The 23,882-nt window shown below is 39.4% G+C and overlaps 1 protein-coding gene across 2 annotated transcripts in view; it reads left to right on the plus strand.

Moving 5' to 3' along the window:
* The window catches only part of dock1 (dedicator of cytokinesis 1), a 562,483-nt gene extending 539,071 nt beyond the window's left edge, over positions 1 to 23,412 (plus strand). For both annotated transcript variants that reach the window (XM_048551079.2, XM_048551080.2), the window contains exons 48-52: positions 2,455 to 2,600; positions 8,329 to 8,527; positions 10,691 to 10,826; positions 20,532 to 20,671; positions 21,907 to 23,412. In XM_048551079.2, the coding sequence (XP_048407036.1) occupies positions 2,455 to 2,600; positions 8,329 to 8,527; positions 10,691 to 10,826; positions 20,532 to 20,671; positions 21,907 to 22,002 (717 nt within the window). In that variant the 3' untranslated portion in view covers positions 22,003 to 23,412. The remainder of the gene's footprint in view (positions 1 to 2,454; positions 2,601 to 8,328; positions 8,528 to 10,690; positions 10,827 to 20,531; positions 20,672 to 21,906) is intronic.
* The last annotated feature ends 470 nt before the right edge of the window (positions 23,413 to 23,882 follow it).

Raw genomic sequence — 23,882 nt, forward strand, 5'->3', positions numbered from 1 at the left:
GGATCACTCACCAAGAATTCAATCTCATGAATTGTAATGAAGTTGGATTGAGTACTTGTGAATTAGTAAGCAGCATGTTAGAAGTGGTTTGTAAAAGTGATAGGGGGCAAGAATGTGTGGCCGTTTTAGGATACGTGCTTTCTGAAGAAGGTTCCAGACCCAAAATGTCAGCTTTCCTGCCCCTCTGATGCTGCTTGGCCTGCTGTGTTCATCCAGCTCTACACCTTGTTATCTTATATAAGAAGAAGGTTTTTGAAAATCAGTGTGACAGCAAACTGCCGTTGGAAGAGTAAAACTCTGGCTGTCAGAGAAATCTACCAGCTTTTTGATTAAGCACCATCTAGAAGGTACCACGGCACTCTTAGCTAATATTTCTGACAGAAGGATTCAACAAAGAAGGAATTCCTGACTGAAGAATAGCAGAAAAGGCATAGAACATTCCAGAAGACACATCCTGCCTGTAGTTTTGAGAGCCTAAGTTTTAATTTATTTTTCTTATTACTTAGGTTTATATACGCGGGACTTGTAATTAATGAAACAGCATGTCATTAGAATTTTATTCTGTTCGGGAATAGTTAATAGTTGAGGGAGAATTGTTTGGTCTGTTAGGAGGTCTGTTAATTTGTTCATTGTTAGAGTTAGACAAATAAATTGTTACTTGTAATGTGAATGTCAGAGATTTCTTTCATTTAACCTCTCCTTTATAACAGATTAGAAGGTGAAAAGGAGGTTTTTTTTCCTCATTTCATTTAGCAGATGACAAGGCAAGGTGAGCTTCCCTGGGTGTCTTGATTTTAATTATCAAAGGGTTCAACCATTGCATCTGTAACACAACGTATAAAACTACTACTTAATTTGAAAGTAACGTATGCATATCGGCCTGTAACACTTCTTTTGAAACATGACTTCTTTTTAAGGCATTTGATGTTACAAACTAAGCCAATTAAAACATAACATTAAAATAAAACTTGTATCTTCAAACTATAGCAGTTCCATTTCAGAGTACCTTTTCTTAGTTTGAATTCATGTTAGCATGGGGCCATATTGAACAGTCTCAGCATTGATATGATATAGCCATCCATTAGAAGATCAAAAGTGGGGATGTGCAATGTTGATTGCACAATGTTCAGCTTCACACACAATACCTCAAATACTGAAACAGTCTGTGCCCATATGCAGCAAGAACTAGACATCATCCAGGTTTGGGCTGCTAAGTGGCAAGCAACGACTGTGATGCACAAATGCCTGGCAATCTCCAACAAGAGAGAATCTAACTCCTTGATATTCAACAATATTGCCATCACTGAAACCCCATTATCAACCTCATGGGGTATACCATTGTCAAGAAAAGGAACTCAACCAGCCATTTAAATATTGTGGCTGCAGAGCAGGTTGCAGATGAGGAATTCTGTATTGAGTAATGCAGCTTGTATCTCCTCAATGACTGTCCACCATCGGCAAGGAAGAAGTATGATGGAATACTTCCCTAAATGAAAGCAGCTCCAACAACGCCCAAGGAGCTTGGCACCATCCAAAACAAAGCAACCCCCACATCATTTGTCCAAAATATTCAATATTTACTCCCTTACCACTGATGTATAGTGGCAGCAGGCTACACCATACACAAGATGCATGACAGTAGCTAACTAAGGAGCTTCTAATAGCACCTTCCATCCAGGAGGACACAGATACAGACACACGGGAGAACCACTATCCGTGGGTTCCCTTCCAAGTCACGCACCATACTGACTTAGAATTATTCTTTCACTGTTGCTGGATCAAATCCTTGAAATATCTTCTTAATAGTACCCTGAGCTGCCACACTTCAAAAATCATTAACTAGTGCCTTATTGAAGGAGAATAACAGTAAATGTTCACCTTGACAGTGACACACATCTTAAGGGAGAATTTAACATGTAGACAGATAACAGATGCACACACAGAGAATTATACTTTCAACTAGTAGGATAGCAAATGTCAGTAGCTTCTTTCAGATGGCATGATATTACAGCTCAGTATTAAATATGTAAGTGCATTGTCATTGTTGTCTTGACATGCAGTCTACCTACTAAGTGATGCCATCTGCTCTGGAGTTTTAACAAAACTACTTGGCTCTTAACTCAACTGCAAAAACTGTGCACGTCTAAGCACATTTTCAAACCCAGCAAGATATTCAGGAGCTACCATTTCAAGGTGTGCATTTCTTTCTTCACAATACGATGCATACCAGCATTCAGGCTGATAAAGGGACAGAATTTCAAATTGCACCAATTTTTATTTCTTATGCACTCTTGTTGGATAAACGAGGCAGATGAATTCTAAGTGTTGTCATATGTTTCTGACTTGTGTTCACATTCAAAGCGGTTGAGAAGACCTTGAAATGTAGTTAATCTTGATAACAAAATATGTTTAGATGTTAAATGCATTTTTACATTATGAACATTTTACTTCTAGCCTATAAATCCAGATGAGCGCAGAGGAAGCAGGCCTCGTTCAATGGTACGATCCTTCACAATGCCATCAACTCCAAGACCTTTATCAGTTGCATCAGTGTCCTCCATGTCATCTGACAGTACCCCATCTAGGCCTGGTTCTGATGGGTATGTTTTAGAGTAAATATGATTCACTTTCTGAGAAATGTTGACACGTACGAGGACAATAACTGTTACTGAATAAACTGATGTTTGTGTGCATTTGTGAGACTGTGAGTACTTCCAAAGCAAGACCTTATGCCTGAAAGTAATGATGGAAATGTAGCTATTTGGCATAAAGTCTGATTTGTGAGAAACAGAAAATGTCTTTATTTAGTCTTTCAGCTCACTTTGACATTTACTTGGGGCTTGCTTCACGTCCTAAGATCTGTCTGGAAACAAACACCCTGGTGAGCTTCTCACTAACTTCTTTAAGGAATAACCATATTTGGAAGCCCCATTGTCATAGTTTTGGGAGATAAGGGTTACAATTCCCTCTCTGCCCTACTGAAATCTTAATGTTGGGATACAACTTGTCACAAGCAAGAGCCTGGCTGCCATACATGTTGAAGTACCATAAAAGGTGCAGGCACTAGGCAAAATGATTTTCTGGCTTCATTCTCCTGATCGGTATAGAGTCATACAATCATAGAATCATACAGCATAGAAACAGACTCTTCACAGTAATCAGTCCATACTGACCATAATTTCAAACTAAACTAGTCCTAACTGCCCACACTTGGCTCATATCCATCCAAACATTTCTTATTCATGTACTTATCTAAATGTCTTCTAAATGTTGTAACTGCATCCACCACTTCCTCTGGAAGTTGATTCCACACGTGAACCACATTCTGTGTAAAAAGATTGCCACTCATTTTTTAAAAATATTTTTCCTCTCCGCTAAAAAATATTACCCCTCGTCTTGAAATACCCCAGCTGAGGAAAAAAGATGTGTACTATTCATCTTACATATCCCCCTTGTTATTTTGTGATCCTCTGTAAAGTCACCTGTCAACCTCCAATGCTCCAGTGGAAAAGGTCCCAGCCTATCCAGCCTCTCCTTATAATTCAAACCCTCCATTCCCAGCAACATCCTGATAAATCCCTTCTGAGCCCTCTCCAGTGTAAGAGTACCATTCCTATAACAGGAAGACCAGAACTGGACACAGTACTCCAGAAGAGGCTTCACCAACGTCCTGCTCAAATTCGGCATAATTTCCTAGCTACTACACTCAAAGGTCTGAGCAATGAAAGCAAGCATGCTAAATGCCTTCTTAACCACCCTATCTACATGTCATGTAAACCTGTAGGAATTTATGCATTTGAACCCTTTGGTCTCTTTGTTCTGCAACATCACCTTAGGCACTACCTTAATTGTATAACTGTTGCCTTTGTTTGTTTTATCAAAATACAATATCTTGCATTTATCCAAATTAAACTCTGTTTGCCACTCTTCAGCCCGTTGACTCAACTATTCAAGATACTTTGTAATCTTAGATAACCTTCTTCATTATCCACTCTACCACCAATCTTGGTGTCATCCACAAACAAAAGTGGACCTAGCACCAATCCCTGTGGAACACCACTAATCACAGGTTACCAGTCCAAAAACAACCCTTCACCAACACACTCTGTCTCCTGCCATTAAGCCAATTTTGTATCCAATTGGCAAGCTTACTCTGAATTCCATATGACCTAACATTACTAATTAGTCTACCATGCAGAACCTTGTCAAAGTCTTCGCTGAAGTTTAAGGAAAAAATGTCTACCCCTCTGGCCTCATCAATATTCTTAGTTACTTCTTCAAAATACTCAACCAAGTTTGTGACATACAATTTTAAAAGAGTTGTATAAATCTACAAATTTTTGTGAAGTGCAGACGTCCCAAATCAGAAACAAGAGGATAAGTAGTGCGGTACAGACAGGGTTTAAACCAATCAGATACGGCAATGCTAAAAGTTTTAAACCCAGACCAAAAAGATAAATTGCTGACATCAGTAGCAGTCATCATGTTAGAGGGGCAAATATTGAAGAATGGGTTCCAGTCCAAATACAAAGAACGTAGGAGTTTGAAATACATGCAGTTAGCAAAAATACTAATATTGGCACTCTAGAGTAAATCAAGGTCTAAAGCTATGGAAGGATAAAATATCCCAAAGATAAATCTACAAAGAGAATAATATTGATGAATAATATATCTCCTATCAAATGGGTTGTTGCAGGACCAGGAAGAATAAGATGGAATACAGATAGATCAGGGCAGCAGATTACTAGTTGTAACATTTAGGGAATTTCTTAGACAGGTAAGCAGAGGTGGAGAAAATGTTGTGCGTCACAAGGCAGTTTAAACATTCTGGAGATGGAATGGACTTTTGATGACAATCAATACAAATGTGTCATAGAGCAAGCAATTTACAAGGCTGACATATCAGAGAGGGTACTAGAGCAGTTACCATGGGTGGAAATTAATGCCCTGCACCTTAATTTTCCCTCAACTTCAACTCATTTATCCATGTTTAGACCAAAGCAGTAATGAGGTCAGAAACTTAATGGACCTTGCAGAAAGGAAATATTGAGTAAGTAGTTGTTAAGTGCTGCTGTTAGCACTATTGATGACACCTCCCATCACTTTGCTGATATTTGAAAGTAAACTGATGGAGCAAAATTCAGCCATGTTGAATTTTCCTGTGTTTTGTGGACAGACTGTGCTTGGGCAATTTTTTTATGTGGCTGGTAAGGTGGCAAATTTCCTTCCCTAAAGATCATTCATATAGTAGATGGGCATCTATAACAATGCATATTTTCTAATTTTATCAATTGAATGTGAATAGGATTTAAATCCATGTCCTCAGAGCATTAGCCTGTGCTCTGGAATACTAAATCACCACCTATGTCACCAGTTCACCATCAATGCTCACTGAAAGACCTTACCTCACCACCACTAGGGTGAGTCCAGAAATGTGCGGGGGATTTGCCATGCCAGAACCACAGCAGGCATGCCCATCTAGATTTGTTTCTTAGCTCCTCCTATCAGGAATGGAGGTAGTCTGTCATTCAAAGACACTCTGAGCTTGATCAGGAAGAGCTGCAGGCCAAGAGCAGTCAACTTAGCTGCCCTGGCATCCATCCCCTTTGAATTCTATCTTCCACCTATGACCTGAATTCCGGTGATGATTCCAGGCTTTGGGCAGGTGTCAAACTGGCAGCAACTACCACCTTCCCAAGGCATTGCCTTTCACTGGAGAAGCTGACCTCTGGTTTGTAGATATCAGCAAGTGGGTCTTCCAGTCCCTAGTGGCATTTAATTTGGCAGACCAACTGAAAGAGGGAAATGCCAGGCTCTGCCATCTTTCAAGCTGACAGACTCCTTTATTGCTTCCATTAAATACCGACCTATGATGTGTTTGGTGGTTATTTATCAAAGCTGTTTAATCAGTTGGAGATAGTGAAGAATGCTGGGACAGAATATTGGGTCTAGTTAAGATCATACTGCTGTGAAAATAATTAAAAATTATAGCTGCACTAGACTTTGGAAAAGCAGAGTTTGGGTCCTTGAGAAGAATCTAAAAGAATAATAATTCATAAAATGAAATACAGCACAAGAAAAATGAAATGTGTTTTAGGCCATTGTACAGGATGAATCATGAAGAAAGAAAGCGTATTTTATAAAGCAGGAAGACAAAATCTATACAACCGAAGTTTAAGAAGGAAGTTCAAAAAACAGAAAATCAAACAAATATTTAATATTAAATTTGAGATAGATTGGAATTTATTCTGGGATCTAAGGATAGAAGAGAAAATATTAGTAATGTCGAAAAATATAGTGATAAATCGCATGCAGTTAAGATGAATCCAGAGAAATGATACAACTATGATAGTTACAAGAAGTTCAAAAGGCACGTCGGGCCATTGAAGGATAGATTGGGTAAAAGTTCCTTTGAATCAACAGGGTAGGATAATATATTAAATACATTATTTTCATCACTTTTTACAGACTGAATTGGTGATGATGACTGCAAATAAGCCTGAATAGTAACAACAGGGACCAGTCAATACTGCAATCTTTCAGAAATGAATTCTAATCTATCAAATGTTTGCTGAAAGACAAGCTAAAAATATACGTGGTTTTGGTTGTTGACTTGCTGGCCAAGCTGATCAGTTTGTTTGCAGACGTTTTGTCACCATATAAGGTGGCATCATCAGTGTGCCACCAGTGAAGTGTCAGTGTTCTGTCTCGCTTGCTATTTATTTATGTGTTGTGGTTTTCTGGGGTGAGTGGCATCACTTCCAGATTTGATTCTTAGTGGTTGGTATATGGGGTGAAGCTCTACATATTTGTCAATGGAGTTCTGGTTTAAGTACCAGGCCTCCAGGAATTCTCATGCATGTCTTTGGTCAGCTTGTCCTAGGATGGCTATGTTGGCTTAGTCGAACTGGTGTCCCTCTTTGTCCATGGTATTGAAATAAGTGAGAGTTGTCCATGTCTCTTGGTAGCTAGTTGATGATTGTGAATTCTGATGGTGAGTTTCCTTCTGGTTTGCCTTATGTAATGTTTTTGGCAGTTCACAAACAGCAGCTAGCTTCCAAGAGACATGACCAACTATCACTCATTTCAATACCCATGGACAAAAAGGGACACCAGTTGACTGGGACAACATTGCCATCCTAGGACAATCCAAACAAAGACATGCATGAGAATTCCTGGAGGCCTGACACAAACCAGAACTGTCTTAATAAGTATGTAGAACTTCACCCCATATACCATCCACTAAGAAACAAATCTGGAAGTGTTGTCACCCACCCCAGCAAATCAAGACACAGATAGCAAGCAAGACAGAATACAGACGCTTCACCGGAGGCACAATGACGTTACTTAGTGTGGAGACGAAATGTCTGCAAACAAACTTTCCAGCTCAGCAAGCAAGTCAACAACTGTATCAACAACTCAAGGGTAGAAATCTTCTCAAAAACCTTGAGTATATGATTTCCTAATACTTCCTCATGGTTCAATATGCTGGAACTCATTTGTGTATTTGCCAGCTACTGGTTATGTAATGATTTCTAATTGCAAGCCAGGATAGAAATGGGTTTAAAATTGTGTCAAAGATAATTGGAACTGCAGATGTTGGAGAATCCGAGATAACAAAGTGTGGAGCTGGATGCACACAGCAGGTCAAGCAGCATCTTAGGAGCACAGAAGCTGACATATTGGCTTCTTCTTGTTTAAAATAAAGACATGTTCGGTTTTTAAAATGTTAGAAAGTATACAGCTAAGGCTTAATCATTAACTTTATTATAGAAATAAATCCACGTACAGAGTAAGACAGCAAATGAGTATGACTGAATATTACTTTTTGTGAATGAAAGCCATTAATAGTATATAAAATCATTTCAGATTTCAGCAGAATTTATTTCCTGTTTGCAATTTAGATCATCTTAATGCTTCAAACTATATCTAATCATATTTCACAACACAGCATAACTGAAAATTCCAAAACCACCTTCAAAATCTTGTTCAGGAGCAAATACGTTATCACTAATAGTAATGTCAATATTAAAATAATACAGAATAGAAAACCCAGGGTATGAGTACTTACCTCTGGGGAATTTTGCATTGTCACCAAAATAAAGAATTGTTTAAAATTTAAACTTAAAATATAAAAATTGATAAACATTCTTTGGATTGTAATTTTATGAAATGCCCATCAGTAATCTTCTGTATGAAAAATATTTTTCAAGATCTTGTTTTTTTAAATTTCATTAAGAGTAGCAGGTTTTAAATTGTAACCTCAGATTTTAATTATTTATAAGAGAAAATCCATTTCTTTTCATTATTCAATATTGTTTATTTTAGATTTATTCTTGAGCCACTTCTTCCAAAGAAAATGCATTCAAGATCTCAGGATAAGTTGGACAAAGATGAAACAGACAAAGACAAGAGGGAACGAAGAAAGGAAAAAAGGAATAGCAAACATCAGGAAATGTTTGACAAAGAATTTAAAACTACTGATATTTCTGGCCAGTCTACAGAGGCAGTGATTCTCTCTGAAACGGTAATTGCAAGATAATTTATGAACTAGGAGCCTCTGTCGACTTGTAGAAAAAGTAACTGCCATGTAAAATTCAGTGTTTCTCCTGACAGGTTCTGAGAACCATGAAGTAAATAAGAGGAACTATCTTAATGAATGCTAGAATCGTTTAGCATTGAATTTTCTATGTCTGTAAGAGATAATGTAACAGTAAGAAATTGCACAGTTGACATTGAAAATGTAATGCAAATTGCTATTAAGGATTCTCCATATTTTAAACCTTCACGTTACATCATATTATAAGGATTTTTAAAATAAATATAATGTCATGACCAGATTTTCTAAAAGGGATAATGGATTCTCATTCAAATTTCAAAACAAAATTTTAGAGAGAGTAAGAACAGCAGATGCTGGAGTCTGAGATAACACAGTGTGGAGCTGGAGGAACACACTGGCCAGGCAGCATCAGAGGAGCAGGAAAGCTGACGTTTCGGATCGGTACCCAAAACGTCAGCTTTCCTGCTCCTCTGATGCTGCCTGGCCATCTGTGTTCCTCCAGCTCCACACTGTGTTATCTCAAAACAAAGTTTGTTTTCCAAGTGCATCAGTGGCACTTAGAGGGCATGCAAGTCCCTAGGATGAAAATATCCCTGCTAGGTGACTAAGTTCATGGAAAATGCATTCACAATTGAGAAACAGTTGAAACAGCATTAATAAGTGTAGCAGGTTCAAAACAAAATCACAGAACGTGAAGCTGATTATGGAGGAAGATGTTTAGATCTTTAAAATTACATCAGCTGGGCTAATATTTCCGGCCAATCTACAGAGGCAGTGATTATCTCTGAAACAGTAATTGCAAGATAATTTATGAGCTAGGAGCTTCTGCCGACTTCTGGATAAAATAACTGCCATTTAAATATTCAGTGTTTCTCCTGACTACTTAAAATGCAAGTTCTGAGAATCATGAAATAATTAAGAGGAGCCATTTTAATGAATGCTAGAAACATTTAGCATTGCGTTTTCTAACCCTGTAAGAGGTAATGTAACATTAAGAAATTGTACTGTTGACATTAGAAATGTAACATAAATTGCTATTGATGATTATCCATATTTTAAACCTTCTCACATTGTAAGGATTGTTTTATGAATACGTATAATGTCATTTCAGGTTTTTAAAAGGGGTAATGAATTTACCTTCAAATTTCAAAACAAAATTTGTTTTCCAAGTACACCAGAGGCACTTAAAGAGGACACACAAGTACCTAGAATGAAAATATTCCTGCTAGGTGACTAAGTTCATGAAACCATTTTACAAAAAATAACTTTGTAAAATAACATGCATTAACAGGTTTACCCACACTGAAAATTATAGCTTCTCACTTAAAAAAAGGAAGCCAAAGTAGCATCCTGTCTATTAATCAGAAGTCATATTTAGCCATTGTGTTTTGGTAGTTTGTGATGTCTCTGTTTTTAAAAAGAAGCTTTGCAATTACGCTATTGCTACTTTTAGCAATTTTACTTAGAAATTTATTATTTTAGTGTAATAGATATCATGAAGCTAGATGTGTATAGAATAAAATCCTGATGCAATAACATAATAAAGAGCCAACTCAACTGTGATCCAAAACAATATATAATATTTCTGGTTATTCCTACTGCTGCAACAAATGAGTTAACATAAAATGGAGATTTAAGATTTGCCTTCCAACTTTTTATTCTCCTTTCCTGAAAATTAATTCTTAAATTGGCTATAGTTCTAGAGGAGCTACCAATCCTCAAATATACTATTTATCAAGTGTATAAGTCCACGTGTGTTAATTAATTACATGATAATCAAAATGATACCAGATTAAAATCCAGACACATCACGTTATGATCACTTGAAACATTGCTACTGCCACCTTTACTGATTTCTTAATACAAACTAACATCAAACTTTGGACTTCTGGCCCACTGGTATAGTGCATTCACTCACAGAACTAAAAGCCCTACATCTTTATAGCTGTGGCATTAGTGTCAGATTATCAAGTTACCAGTGCATAACAAATGTATTGAATAAAAGTAGCAAACACTTATATATTCTAGTAATTAACCTGTTGTGTGACAGGCCATTCTTGTATTGTAAGACAAATTGATTATGTTCAAACTATGATTCTTTGCATAATGCAACTTTTCTCTTGTTTTCAGATCAGTCCATTACGACCACAAAGACCAAAGAGCCAGGTGCTTAATATGTCAGCTGATAAACGGTTGACTGCACCACCAATATCATCGCCAGTAACTCCCAAACCCAAGTTATCCTTCTCCTTACAACCTGGCCTGAGTAAGTATTATGATATTTCTGAAAAGGAATTACATTGACAGCATTTATTTATTTTTGTTAGAGCTAATTATTTATTAGCACAGATCCTTAAGAGAAACTGAATAGCAAACAGCATCCTGTTCAGCGAATGTTTTCTTGGAAGAAAGTTTTTTGAATTACGTTCAGCAATTTACCTTTTGTAAACCCAAACTACGCTGTTTACTGAAAGCGCTGTCTGTTCTAAAACTAAAGTATTATGAATGACATACCCTCATCCCACCTGTTTTCATTGCTTCTTGTTGCAACAACAATCTTAGTGATTCCATAATTGGGAACTAGCGTTCATTGCCAGCACATCCAGACCTGTTTTTGAAGACTTCATGTTTCATCATTTTTTGGACTTAAGATGGAAGCATTTTTGTTTTAATGAGGCCAATGAAAGGACATTGGAACTACTTCTTTAAGAAGGCATCGCTTGGTTGTCACTTGCCTTATGATAACTGCTTTTTTACTGGAGTCTCCTGGCCTTAGTTTATGTCAGGTACCAGTTTCTTCTTTGGATATCAGTTGGAGTGGTTGTGGAGAAGCCTGTGAAAGGAAAGAAACTTGACAGCTCAAGTCTCCTATTTCTGGTAAAGAAACCTTGTTGTGGTCCAGCTTCTCTCGCATAGAAGCCTCTGACAGAGTTTTTCAGTTATTTATGGAACTGCATCTGCCAAGATCCCCAGAGACCATCTCCGTTACATACATCTTAGTGCATTTGAACACCTCAAATCCTATCCTTTTTGACTTAAAGGACTAAGACATGGAACAAAAGTTTTTTTTAATCTAGACAGAAAGAATTCTCTTTATTCCCTTCACATGATGTGTGTGTTGTGTATGCACTTTAGGGGTTATTTAGTGGAGTAAGCCTTTACAGTTTTATATTACAAACTCTATGCATTAATCAGCTTTGCATAGTTTGTTTATAATGGAAATCTTATGTTTAAGGTAGAGAGAGCATTCAGTTGACCATGTTGCCTACTATGTTGTGATCCATGGAATAGTGAGACTAGAGAAAGACAGTGCACACCATTCTCAACCATAAAAATCCACAACTATTAAGATTTGTATCTTGTTATACTTTGCCTATGATAATACTTACCACTTCACAAGCTGAAAGATCATGTTGGATGTATCAACAGCCTAGCTTTGTCTTATATCCCATTGCAAGTTCAAGGAATCAATTGCAAAGCCAGTGTTGCTTAATGCAAGAAGTCAGTGTTCATTCAGATCTGCTGAAGTCATGTTAAAAACTACATTAGAATGGGGGACAATATAACTATCCACAACTGAAAAGAGTACTTCAGCCGAGGCCTAACAAGTTGTCATGTACAGCTTCAACATCACTTCCTTGCTCTTGTACCCTATGCTGCTCTTAACGCAGTTTGCTTTATTAACTTAACTGTTCTTGTCACCTGTTCCACCACCTTCAGTGATCTTGTAACCATTTTACCTCTGTCTTCCTTGGTACCTTTACCTAATAAAAATCTAGCAATCAGACTTGAAAGCGTCAATTGTTCTAAAATCTTCAGCCTTCCAAAAAATTCAAGATTTCTGCTATCTTTTTTAGTGAAGAATTACAATGTGAACCAGCGTCTCCAATGCCTCACATGAACCAGAATCTGCAATGCTCATCCATTTTCAGGTGCAATCAAATTTCTAGGCCAGCATGTCCATCTGATGCATAAAACAAGATATGGAACTACAAAGCTGAAACACCAGAATGCAAGTTATTTGAAGATAAACTGCGTAGTGCTCAGGGTAGACAGCATCTGGAATACTATGCTTATAAGGGCTTATTCAAGTGCTGTTCAAGTAGGGAGGTGCTGGCCTATTGGTATTATCACTAACCTGTTAATCCAGAGACCTAAATATTGGGCATCCCAAATGGCAGATGGTGAAGTTTGAATTAAGAGTCTAATAATGACTGTAAAGCCATTATTGATTCTTGGGAAAAGCCCATCAAGTTCACTAATGTCCCTGAGGGATGGAAACTATTGTCATTATCGGATATGGCCTACATCTGATTCCATACAGCAATATGATTGACGTTTAAAAACCAAAAGAACTGCACATGCTGTAAATCAAAATAAAAACAAAGTTGCTGGAAAAGCTCAGCAGATCTGGCAGCATCTGTGAGGAAAAAAGAGTTAAAGTTTCGGGTCCGTTGACCCTTTTCAGAACGGATTGATTTCTAACTTAATTAGGGATAGGCAATAAATGCTGGCCTTGCCAAAAAAAATCTGTATCCAATGAGCAAATACACCATGGGTAGACCAGGCTAATCATTATGTCAAATTTTGCAAACTTTAGAAAATATTATTAAATTTTACAAGAATAGGAGAAGCCAACACAAAGTTCAAACCACTTCCAAAACATAAATTTAGGACTGATAACGGAACTTTTTCTTTACTCTGACCAATATTATAGTCTTTCAGTGAAGGCAAAATCTCTGGAGTTCATTCAAAACAATTGGCACAGAAACAATGCAGGAATTTTTCAGATGGGTGAAATGAACCATAACTATCTTGTGATCGGATACATATCTTTTGAAGTAGTGAGGTTGATGATAAAGCATTATTTTTACTTAAGTTTGACATTAGCAGTTTTATAGGAGCAGGACAAAGAGTACGAGAGCAAAGATGTAGTGCTAAAAAAAATGCAGCTAGGATACGTTGTCCCACCTTAAGCAACCTATTTCAGGAAAAAAGTCTATGCTGTAGAGAAATTGCTGAAACACTTTATTAAAATGATTGTTTGAAAGGGAAATTGTAAGATACCAGTGCAAATCTTCTGAGAAGATTTGATCAGGTTGGAAACAGTTGTTTATTCTAATAGGTGTGTCAGTAAGGTAAAAGAGAAAACAACAAAAGGAGAAGTAAAAGAGATAGTGGGAACTGCAGCTGCTGGAGAATCCAAGATAACAAAGTGTGAAGCTGGATGAACACAGCAGGCCAAGCAGCATCTCAGGGGCACAAAAGCTGACATTTCAGTCCTAGACCTTTCATCAGAAAAGGGGGAGGGGGAGAGGGTTCTGAAATAAATAGGGAGAGAGGAGGAGGCGGATCGAAGATGGATAGAGGAGAAGATAGATAGAGAGGAGAAAGACAAGTTAAAGGGTCGGGGATGGAGCCAGTAGGGGTGAGTGCAGATGGGGAGGTAGGGAGGGCACAGGTCAGTCCGGGGTGGACAGACAGGTCAAAGGGGTGGGATGAGGTTAGTAGGTAAGAAATGGAGGTGCAGCTTGAGGTGGGAGGAGGGTATAGGTGAGAGGAAGAACAGGTTACGGAGGTGGGGATGAGCTGGGCTGGTTGTGGGATGCGGTGGGGGAAGGGGAGATTTTGAAACTGGTGAAGTCCACATGGATACCAATGGGCCCCACAGTTCCCAAGCGGAATATGAGTTGCTGTTCCTGCAACCTTTGGGTGGCATCATTGTGGCACTGCAGGAGGCCCAGGATGGACATGTCATCGAAAGAATGGGAGGGGGAGTTGAAATGGTTTGTGACTGGGAGGTGCAGTTGTTTATTGCAAACGAAACATAGGTGTTCTGCCAAGCAGTCCCCAAGCCTCCACTTGGCTTCCCCAATGTCGAGGAGGCCACAACGGGGTACAGCGCATCACTTTGTTATCTTGGGTGAATATGCAATTAGCCCAACTAGCACTTCAGCACCTACACTGGCCCAAAACCCACCTCTTCCTCTGTTACATTGATGACTGTATCGGCACTGTCTCGTGCTCCCACGAGGAGCTCGAACAGTTCATCCACTTCACCAACACCTTCCACCCCAACCTCAAGTTCACCTGGACCATCTCCAACACATCTCTCACCTTCCTGGACACCTCTGTCTCCATCTCAGGCAACCACCTCGAAACCGATATACATTTCAAGCCCACCAACTCCCACAACTACCTAGAATACACTTCCTTCTACCCACCCTCCTGCAAAAATTCCACCCCCTATTCCCAATTCCTTTGCCTCCACCGCATCTGCTCCAAGAATGAGACATTCCACTCCTGTACATCTCAGATGTCCTTGTTCTTCAAGGACCACAACCCCCCCCCACCAACAGTGGTCGAGAATGCTCTCGACCCTGTCTCCCGCATTTCCCGCAACTCATCCCTCACACCGCATCCCACAATAACCGCAAAAAGAAAATCCCCCTCGTCCTCACATACCACCCCATCAACCTCTGGGTCCAACACATCATCCTCCAACAGTTCTGCCATCTGCAATCCGACCCCACCACCAAAGACATTTTTCTCTCCCCACCCCTGTCTGCTTTCCGGAGGGACCACTCTCCGTGACTCCCTTATCCACTCCACATTCCCCTCCAACCCCACCATACCTGGTACTTTCCCCTGCAACCGCAGGAAGTGCTACACTTGCGCCCATCCCTCCTCCCTCACCCCATCCCAGGCCCCAAGAAGACTTTCCATATCAAGCAGATATTCACCTACACATCTGCTAATGTGGTATACTGCATCCACTGTACCTGGTGTGGCCTCCTCTGCATTGGAGAAACCAAGCAGAGGCTTGGGGACCGCTTTGCAGAACAACTACGCTCGGTTCGCAATAAACTACTGCACCTCCCAGTCACGAACCGTTTCAACTCCCCCTCCCATTCCTTAGACGACTTGTCCATCCTGGGCCTCCTGGAGTGCCACAATGATGCCACCCGAAGGTTGCAGGAACAGCAACTCATATTCCGCTTGGGGAACCCTGCAGCCCAAAACCAGCCCAACTCATCCCTGCCTCCCTAACCTGTTCTTCCTCTCACGCATCCACCCCCCCACCTCAACCTCACCTCCATTTCCTTCCTACTAACCTCATCCCACCCCCTTGAACTGTCCATCCTCCCTGGACTGACCTATCCCCTCCTTACCTCCCCACCTACAGTCAACTCTACTGGCTCCATCCCTGCTTCTTTAACTTGTCCGTTTCCTCTCCATCTATCTTCTCTATACATCTTCTATCCGCCTTCCCCTCTCTCCCTATTTATTTCAGAACCCTGTCCCCCTCCCCCTTTTCTGATGAAGTGTCTAGGCCCGAAATGTCAGCTTTTGTGCCCCTAAAATGCTGCCTGGCCTGTTGTGTTCATCCAGCTTCACACTTTGTTATCAAGGAGAAGTAAAAATCTTTTTTATATTAAAGTACTGTTTGAAATTGAAATACCATACCTGGAACATTGATGGAAGCCAAATACTTTATCATCTACATTTCGCTGGCAATGGACAAGTTGTTTTATTGAATCTTGCTTGGTTTATTGCTCAGTACATCACTTATGAACAGGATTAAACTGGAACTTAACAAGAATTTTGATGACAGTCTATCTGGTCAGACTCAGAGGATTGAAAATATAAAAGCCCTGAAAATGTGGTCTATCTTGCATTACTTGATCATTGATTGCATAGTGGACCCCTTCAATGGAATTGGCTGGTAAGCTGATCTGACAAGAACTTTCCCTTTTCCATTCTTATGCTACTGATAGAAACTTAATAAAAGTTTAAGGTTTGTTCAATGAAGTGTAACTGTGTTTATGACAGCAATCTGAGTAATACCTACAGCTGGACCATTGATCTGACTCTGAAAAATATTTGGAATGTCTGTAATGTTGGCTGTGTAAAATGATTAAGATTTGATTGTTAATACTTTACTTTTCATAGTTGGTTGTCAGTGAGTAATGTTTTTTGTAACTGAGTGCTTGAGAAGCTTGATTACATTACTGCACCTCAACTCTGGGATCCCCCATTGAAAACACTACAATCAATTTCATATAAAAAGAGTTCACATCCTTACCACCAAGCTCATTAATTCTATCAACGAGGCTTTCTATGAAGCAATCTTGCTTCACCACTACCACAAAATGCAGGTCATGATGTATAAAGTCTCTGGACAGAATATAGCATATTGAAGCTCGAGATTGAAAATAGATTACGTAAGGTTATGACTACTAGCCAGTGTTGCAGCTTTAATTAGGTTGTTTAGTTATTTCATGACTGACCTTGCCATTGCAAGCCTAATAGAAAATCATCAAAACAAGTGATAATAGGTTTCAATTCAAATGTTTTCTTTTCATTTGTTGAATTAAACACGTATTGAAAATTCTAATAAATGACAAAAAGACTTGTTAGTAGTTATTTTTATTTGGAGACAGGGCCATCTTTTTAACTGAGTAGAAAAGCCACGCAGTATCTCACCAAAAATATATATATAACACAGCCTGGGATTAAATAATGTGTCATATATTTTGTGAAAGAGGGATGAGAGACGGAAATGAAAAGGCATTGTTGTATGCATGCAAAATGGAAATGGTGGGAAAAATGGGAAAGACAACATCCTTGAACTTAGCAGGCCAAGCAGCATCAGAGGATCAGGAAAGCTGTTGGTTCAGGCTGAGACCTTCCTTCAGAAATGGGGGACAGGAAGGGGATTCTGAAATAAATAGGTGGGGGGGGGGGAAGCTGATGGAAGATGGATAAAGGAGAAGATAGGTGGAGAAGAGACAGAAGGGGATAGGTCAGTCCAGGGAGGATGGACAGGTCAAGGGGTTGGGATGAAGCTAGTAGGTAAGAGAGAGAGGTGGGGCTTGAGGTGGGAGGAGGCGACAGGTGAGAGGAAGGACAAGTCAGGGAGGTGGGGACGAGCTGGGAAGATTTAGGGATGCGCTAGTGGGAGGGGAGATTTCGAAGCTTGTGAAATCTGCATTGATAACAATGGTTGCAGGGTTCCCAAGCGGAATATGAGGTGCTATTCCTGCCACCTTTTGGTGGCATCGTTGTGGCACTGCAGGAGGCCCAGGATGGACATGTTGACTAAGGAATGGGAGGGGGAGTTGAAATACTTCACGACTGGGAGGTGCAGTTATTTATTGCGAACTGAGCGTAGATGTTCTGCAAAGCGATCCCAAAGCCTCTGCTCGGTTTACCCAATGTAGAGGAGGCCACATCTGGAGCAGCGAATACAATGTGCCACATTAGCAGTTATCTGTACTTATCTCAACTCCATTTTCTCCCCCTTTGTCCAGCAACTACCCACCTAAGTCCGTGAAACCAACCATGCCCTCCACCTGCTCCAAAACCTCTGATTCCATGGTCCCCAACACCTCATCTTTGTCATGGACGTCCAATCCCTATATATCTGCATTCCCCATGCAGGTGGCCTCCTCTTCTTCCTGTCCCACAGGCCCGACCAGTCCCCCTCCACTGACACCCTCATCTGCTTAGCTGAACTCGTCCTCACCCTAAACAACTTCTCTTTCAATTCCTCCCACTTCCTACAGAAAAAGGGGATGGCCATGGGTACCGGCATGGGCCCAAGCTAGGCCTGCCTCTTTGTAGGTTACATGGAACAATCCCTCTTCCGTCGTTACGCTGGCCCTAAACCCCACCTCTTCATCCATTACATCGATGACTGTATCAGCACTGCCATGTGCTCCCACGAGGAGCTCGAACAGTTCATCCACGTCACCAACACCTTCCACCCCAACCTTAAGTTCACCTGGACAATCTCCAACACATCTCTCACCTTCCTGGACCTCTCTGTTTCCATCTCCAGCAACCACCGAGAAACCGATATCCATTTCAAGCCCACCGACTCCCACAGCTACCTAGAATACACCTCCTCCCACCTACCTTCCTGCAAAAATGCCATCCCCTGTTCCCAATTCCTTCCCCTCTGCCACATCTGCTCCAACAATGAGGCATTCCATTCCCGAACATCTCCGATGTCCTCATTTTTCAAGGACCTCAATTTCCGCCCCCCCTCAGCGGTCAAGAACTCCCTCGACCGTGTCTCCCACATTTCCTGCAACTCATCCCTCATACTCCGTCCCCACAATAGCAACCAAAACAGAATCCCCCTCATCCTCACATACCACCCCACTAACCTCTGGATCCAACGCATCATCCTCCAACACTTCTGCTACCTGCAATCCGACCCCACCACCAAAGGCATTTTTTCCCTCCCCACCCTTATCTGTTTTCCAGATGGACCACTCTCTCCATGACTTCCTTTTCCGCTCCACACTCCCCTCCAACCCCACCACACCCGGCACTTTTCCCTGCTACCACAGGAAGTGCTACACCTGCCCCATACCTCCTCCCTCACCCCCGTTCCAGGCCCCAAGAAGACCTTCCACGTCAAGCAGATGTTCACCTGCACATCTGCTGAGGTGGTATACTGTATCCACTGTTCTTGTTGTGGCCTCCGTTACATTGGTAAAACCAAGCGGCGGCTTGAGGACCACTTCACGGAACAGCTATGCTAAGTTCGCACTAAACAACTGCACCTCTCAGTCGTGATCCATTTCAACTCCCCCTCCCATTCCTTAGACGACACGTCCATCCTGGGCCTCCTGCACTGCCATAATGATGCCACCCAAAGGTGGCAGGAACAGCACCTTCATATTTTGCTTCGGAACTCTGCAGCCCAATGGTATCAATGTGGACTTCACAAGCTTCAAAATCTCCCCTCCCCCTACCGCATCCCAAAGCCTGCCCAGCTTGTCCCCACCTCCCTAACCTGTCCTTTCTCCCACCTATCCCTGCCTCCCACTTCAAACCCTGTCCCCATTTCCTCCAACTAGCCTCATCCCGCCCCCTTGACCTGTCCATCCTCCCTGGACACTTATCCCCGCCCTAACTCCCTACCTACACTCACCTTCCCTGGCTCTAACCCTGCTTCTTTGACCTGTCTATATCCTCTATACCTATCTTCTCCTTTATCCATCCTCTATCCACCTCCCCCTCTCTCCCTATTTATTTCAGAATCCCCTTCCCCTTTCCCATTTCTGAAGATGCGTCTAGACCTGAAACGTCAGTTTTCCTGCTCCTCTGATGCTGCTTGCCTACTATGTTCATCCAGCTCTACACCTTGTAATCTCAGATTCTCCAGCATCTGCAGTTCCTACCATCTCTGAGACATCTTTCTTTTCCACATTCAGGCATAAGTTGAGCTCTGTGTGTGTGTGTGTGTGTGTGTGTGTGTGTGTGTGTGTGTGTGTGTGTGTGTGTGTGTGTGTGTGTGTGTGTGTGTGTGTGTGATGTAAATGGAATCGAAATATCTATGCCTTCACATTTAAAAGGAGGGAAATTTCAGCTGCATAGGATAAAATCTCTGTCATGAACAGGAGAAAATTCTGCATCGCTCAGAACTCAATGTTAAAGGAATAAAGCAAAATAAATCACATTAAAACACTCAAATATTCCAGAGATTTAATTATTTTTCACATTCAAAATAATTGCACAACTTGACCTATAAAAATAATTTTTTCAGTGTAACTAGGAGCATTGTTTGATAGAATGAAACCATTTGCCAGATTTTCATAATACTTGCCAAGTTATAATAAAACTTCTACTTTACCATTGCCCATTAACTGACCAGTGGAACATATGCTTATTGTAAGAAATATCCATTCTTTATAATCAATACTTTTTTATAATATTTAACAGTTTCACAGGATACTATATCTAGTTCTAGATATATTACATTCTTTAATATTGTTTGTCATTTAAATTATGCATATACCTGTTTTTTCTTTATTTTGTTCACTTAGTTTGTGTTCCTCAGAATGTATTCAAAGAAGTTGCATTTTACAATTTCCTTTGTATAGAGGAGAAAATTTTGCATACCAAATGAAATCTGATTAAAATTGAAATATAATTTCAATCCATTTTTTTCTAGATGTAGATCTCAATGGCTCAGATAATCCTGAGCAGACTGGACTACCACCTCCTCTTCCTCTCAAAAGCAACTCCAGTGATTATGGGACTCTGACCGATAGTCAAGATCCTGCCATTTCTATCACACCTGTACAATCAAGGGTAATCATCTATCTAAAGTCGATTAGCCAAATTTCCCTCCCTTCTTTTCATAATTGCAGTATTTTTAAAACCGTTACCTGTATTCTGAGAAATTAATGCTTGTAGTGTGCCTATTTAAGTACGTTTGATTGCTTTGACAATTAGAGCAAAACTCTGTGAAGTTGCAGTTTGCTTTGTTTAATAAATTGGTACTAAGGTTAGTTAACTACTTATATTCATTTAACTGTATGTTGAACCACTAGAACCTGACAATCTTAGCAGCTTTAAAAGTTTCACAATTAAACTTCAAAAATGTCCAATTTAATTTGAATAAATTTTAGTTTGATAAAAGTGTTGACATACAATTTGCTGTAGCAAGGTATCTAATTGGTATTTTGTTAACAGAGTTATTGCAGGTTTAATTTCTTAAATGCTTTTGCAAGGCAAGTTGCTAAAGTGTTAGTTGATAGTGCCTCAGCATGGGGACGGCATCAGTGTAGCAATAACCAATAAAACTTGATATAAGTTATAAAATAATATTGTGAAATAAACAGAAAAAGAGGAGCATGAATGAGTATTGGAAAATTAAATGCCCAATCAGGTACCAAATTAAGAAATTGAGGGGAGAAAAAAAGACAGGGAGAGAGAAAAAATGGCTGAAAGAAAAATGATTTTGAAGAAGTAAAACAATTTTAGATTTATTTTAAAAGGAGATATTAAAACCTGAAGATATCTGAATCCATGCTTTCAATAGTGCACCTTCAGAGCCTGAGGTGTTGACGAGAGTAGTTAAGATTTATCACATTACCAAGAAGGTACTTAAACTGAATTAGATAAGGCTTAACTTCCTGCAATCAATTTAGTTCCTATCTACTATATCAATACGGAAACGTTGCATCATTTATTGTTTTTTCGATGGTGAGACAAAAAAATGAGATGCAATTTTCAGAACTCCCAATGCAACTCAGAATTCCATGTCTAACAGCACAATTGAAGTTGCAGTATAATTTACATAAATCCATTCACCGTAATTGCTGATAAATCATCTTCTGCATAATATAAGATGATCATGATTAACAGTTTAGTGAATAATTCACAAATATCAGCACTGTTCTTTATCCTTGTATAGTTGTATTGTTGTCATAATTTGACAGCATTAAATCTATTTAAGATTATATTCAATTGAAGCCAAGGTTGATATTAGAGTTTCTGTAAGCAAGAGAAACGGCTCACTAAAATGATTTTCTTTCCAACAGCTCCCACCACCTCTACCAAGCAAGACACCACCTCCTCCTCCTCCTCCAAAAGCTGCTCGGAAGCAAACTTCTGTAGATTCTGGGATTGGACAGTGATTTATTTCACAGAATTATTTACCAATTCTAGCTACACAATTCCAATTCAAAAGACGAAAAATGCAGTCTGCAAATTTATTTTTTTGGGCTTTCAAACTGAGGGACTGAAACAAAATTATACATCTCATTTAGATCTACACCATCAACAATTGCAGTGATTCCTATTATAACAATGAGACATAAAGTATGTACTTTAACCAACAGATTCTGCTGAGCTTTAAATATTGGTTTAGAAACTAATTCAATGCGCTGGATTTTGCAGTCAGTGGTAAAATGATGTTACCCATCACTGACTTTGAAGACACTATGGTGTGAATTTCATCTTTGCTAACATTAATTTCAAACTGGCGCCAAGTTATTAAAATCTCTAGAGATCCAGCAGCAGTAGTAACATTGAATAGAGTGAGCAACCTATTACATTGGAGTATGCTGACAGCACCAAGCCAGGAAGGAAAATGCACTTAATTATCTTTTTAAATTTTAGAGTGTGTGGGGTAAATGATTGGTCATAAATATTAGAAGTTGGAATATCATAAACATCTAAGGAAATTTAAAAGCTAAGAATTTTTTGCAATGGAAAAATATGACATTGCACAAATATAATGTTAGTTTTCTAGAATGAAAGAGGTACACTGTTGAAATTAAATTGCAGCGCATTAATAAGGCATTATGTTTTGGGAATGTGGGGTGCTCAACAGAAATATTACTATGTAAAAGATAAAGTTCTGATCAGTTCAGTGATTTCTAACTGATTACAGACTTCAACAGTGCTGCCTTTGGAGAAGCATGGAGCCATTTACAACTATTTCCATGTTTAACTTTGCGTATGTAGATTCCAAAAATTGTTATTTTCATAAATGTAATGACTGAAAACATGATCAGTTTCACCATCATTACTACTGCAACATCCGGACCAATGACTCTGACTAGAAAAGCACATGCATGTATTACTTTTATTGGTTTCAGTTTAAGTAGCTACTCAGCACTCCATTCTCAGATATAAAATTTTGCTTACTTTTCAAATAAGACGGGTAAAGTAATAGTCTTTGAAACCAATTACTGCTTTGTCAATGGAGTGTAATCATTATGTACAGAGGTTTGTATATATATGAAGCTGAAAATTTTAAAACTCCTTTTATTACAATTGCTTAGTATAATTCTGCAAATCGATTTATTCCTTGTAAGAGCTTTTTAGAATTTTAAAGCCTGTTGACTGTAAACTATTGGTCATATTTTGCTAAATGGTCATGTTTTAGTTGTATTTAATAGGGTCAAAATGGGAAATGGAAAATGCCAACTAGCTCTTTCTACAGTTCTTTTCTTATGAGCTTATGATTTCTAAAATTAATTTTTAACATTTTCTGTAATCATGATATGATTAAAACTAGAATAATCAGAATTCACTACTGACTCCCAAAATAAAAACAAAAATGTTAAAAATTTCAGTGTTTGAATTTTCATTATCTGATTAATTCTTAGACTTCAGCTTCACGCGCTATCTGGTTTTATTGAGGGAAGATTTTCTCTGGCCTAATAAATATGACAAAGACTACTCAATAATCCCAACAACAATTCCATCTCTTATCGATTCTGATTTCAAAGCTCCGTATTTACAGCTTCCCACTAATCTGTAGAGATCATTAATGAAGTTATCTATGGATTGCCGTGGATCCTGAACTCATCTAATACGTAGTGCTGTTTCGTGAACTTCTTTGGTGTTGAGGTTAAAGTAATTGTCAATTCAGAACTAAATCAAAAATATCCATTTTTTAATTTAAATCTTAGTGAGCTAGGGAAGCATCAACAATGCTCCCAATTTTTACCATGTTGGTATCAGTTTCTGATTTCGTATCTAGTTTGGAAGCAATGCGGTATCTTAA

This window comes from Stegostoma tigrinum, chromosome 20, assembly GCF_030684315.1.
Source record: "Stegostoma tigrinum isolate sSteTig4 chromosome 20, sSteTig4.hap1, whole genome shotgun sequence".
NCBI classification, from domain to species: Eukaryota; Metazoa; Chordata; class Chondrichthyes; order Orectolobiformes; family Stegostomatidae; genus Stegostoma; species Stegostoma tigrinum.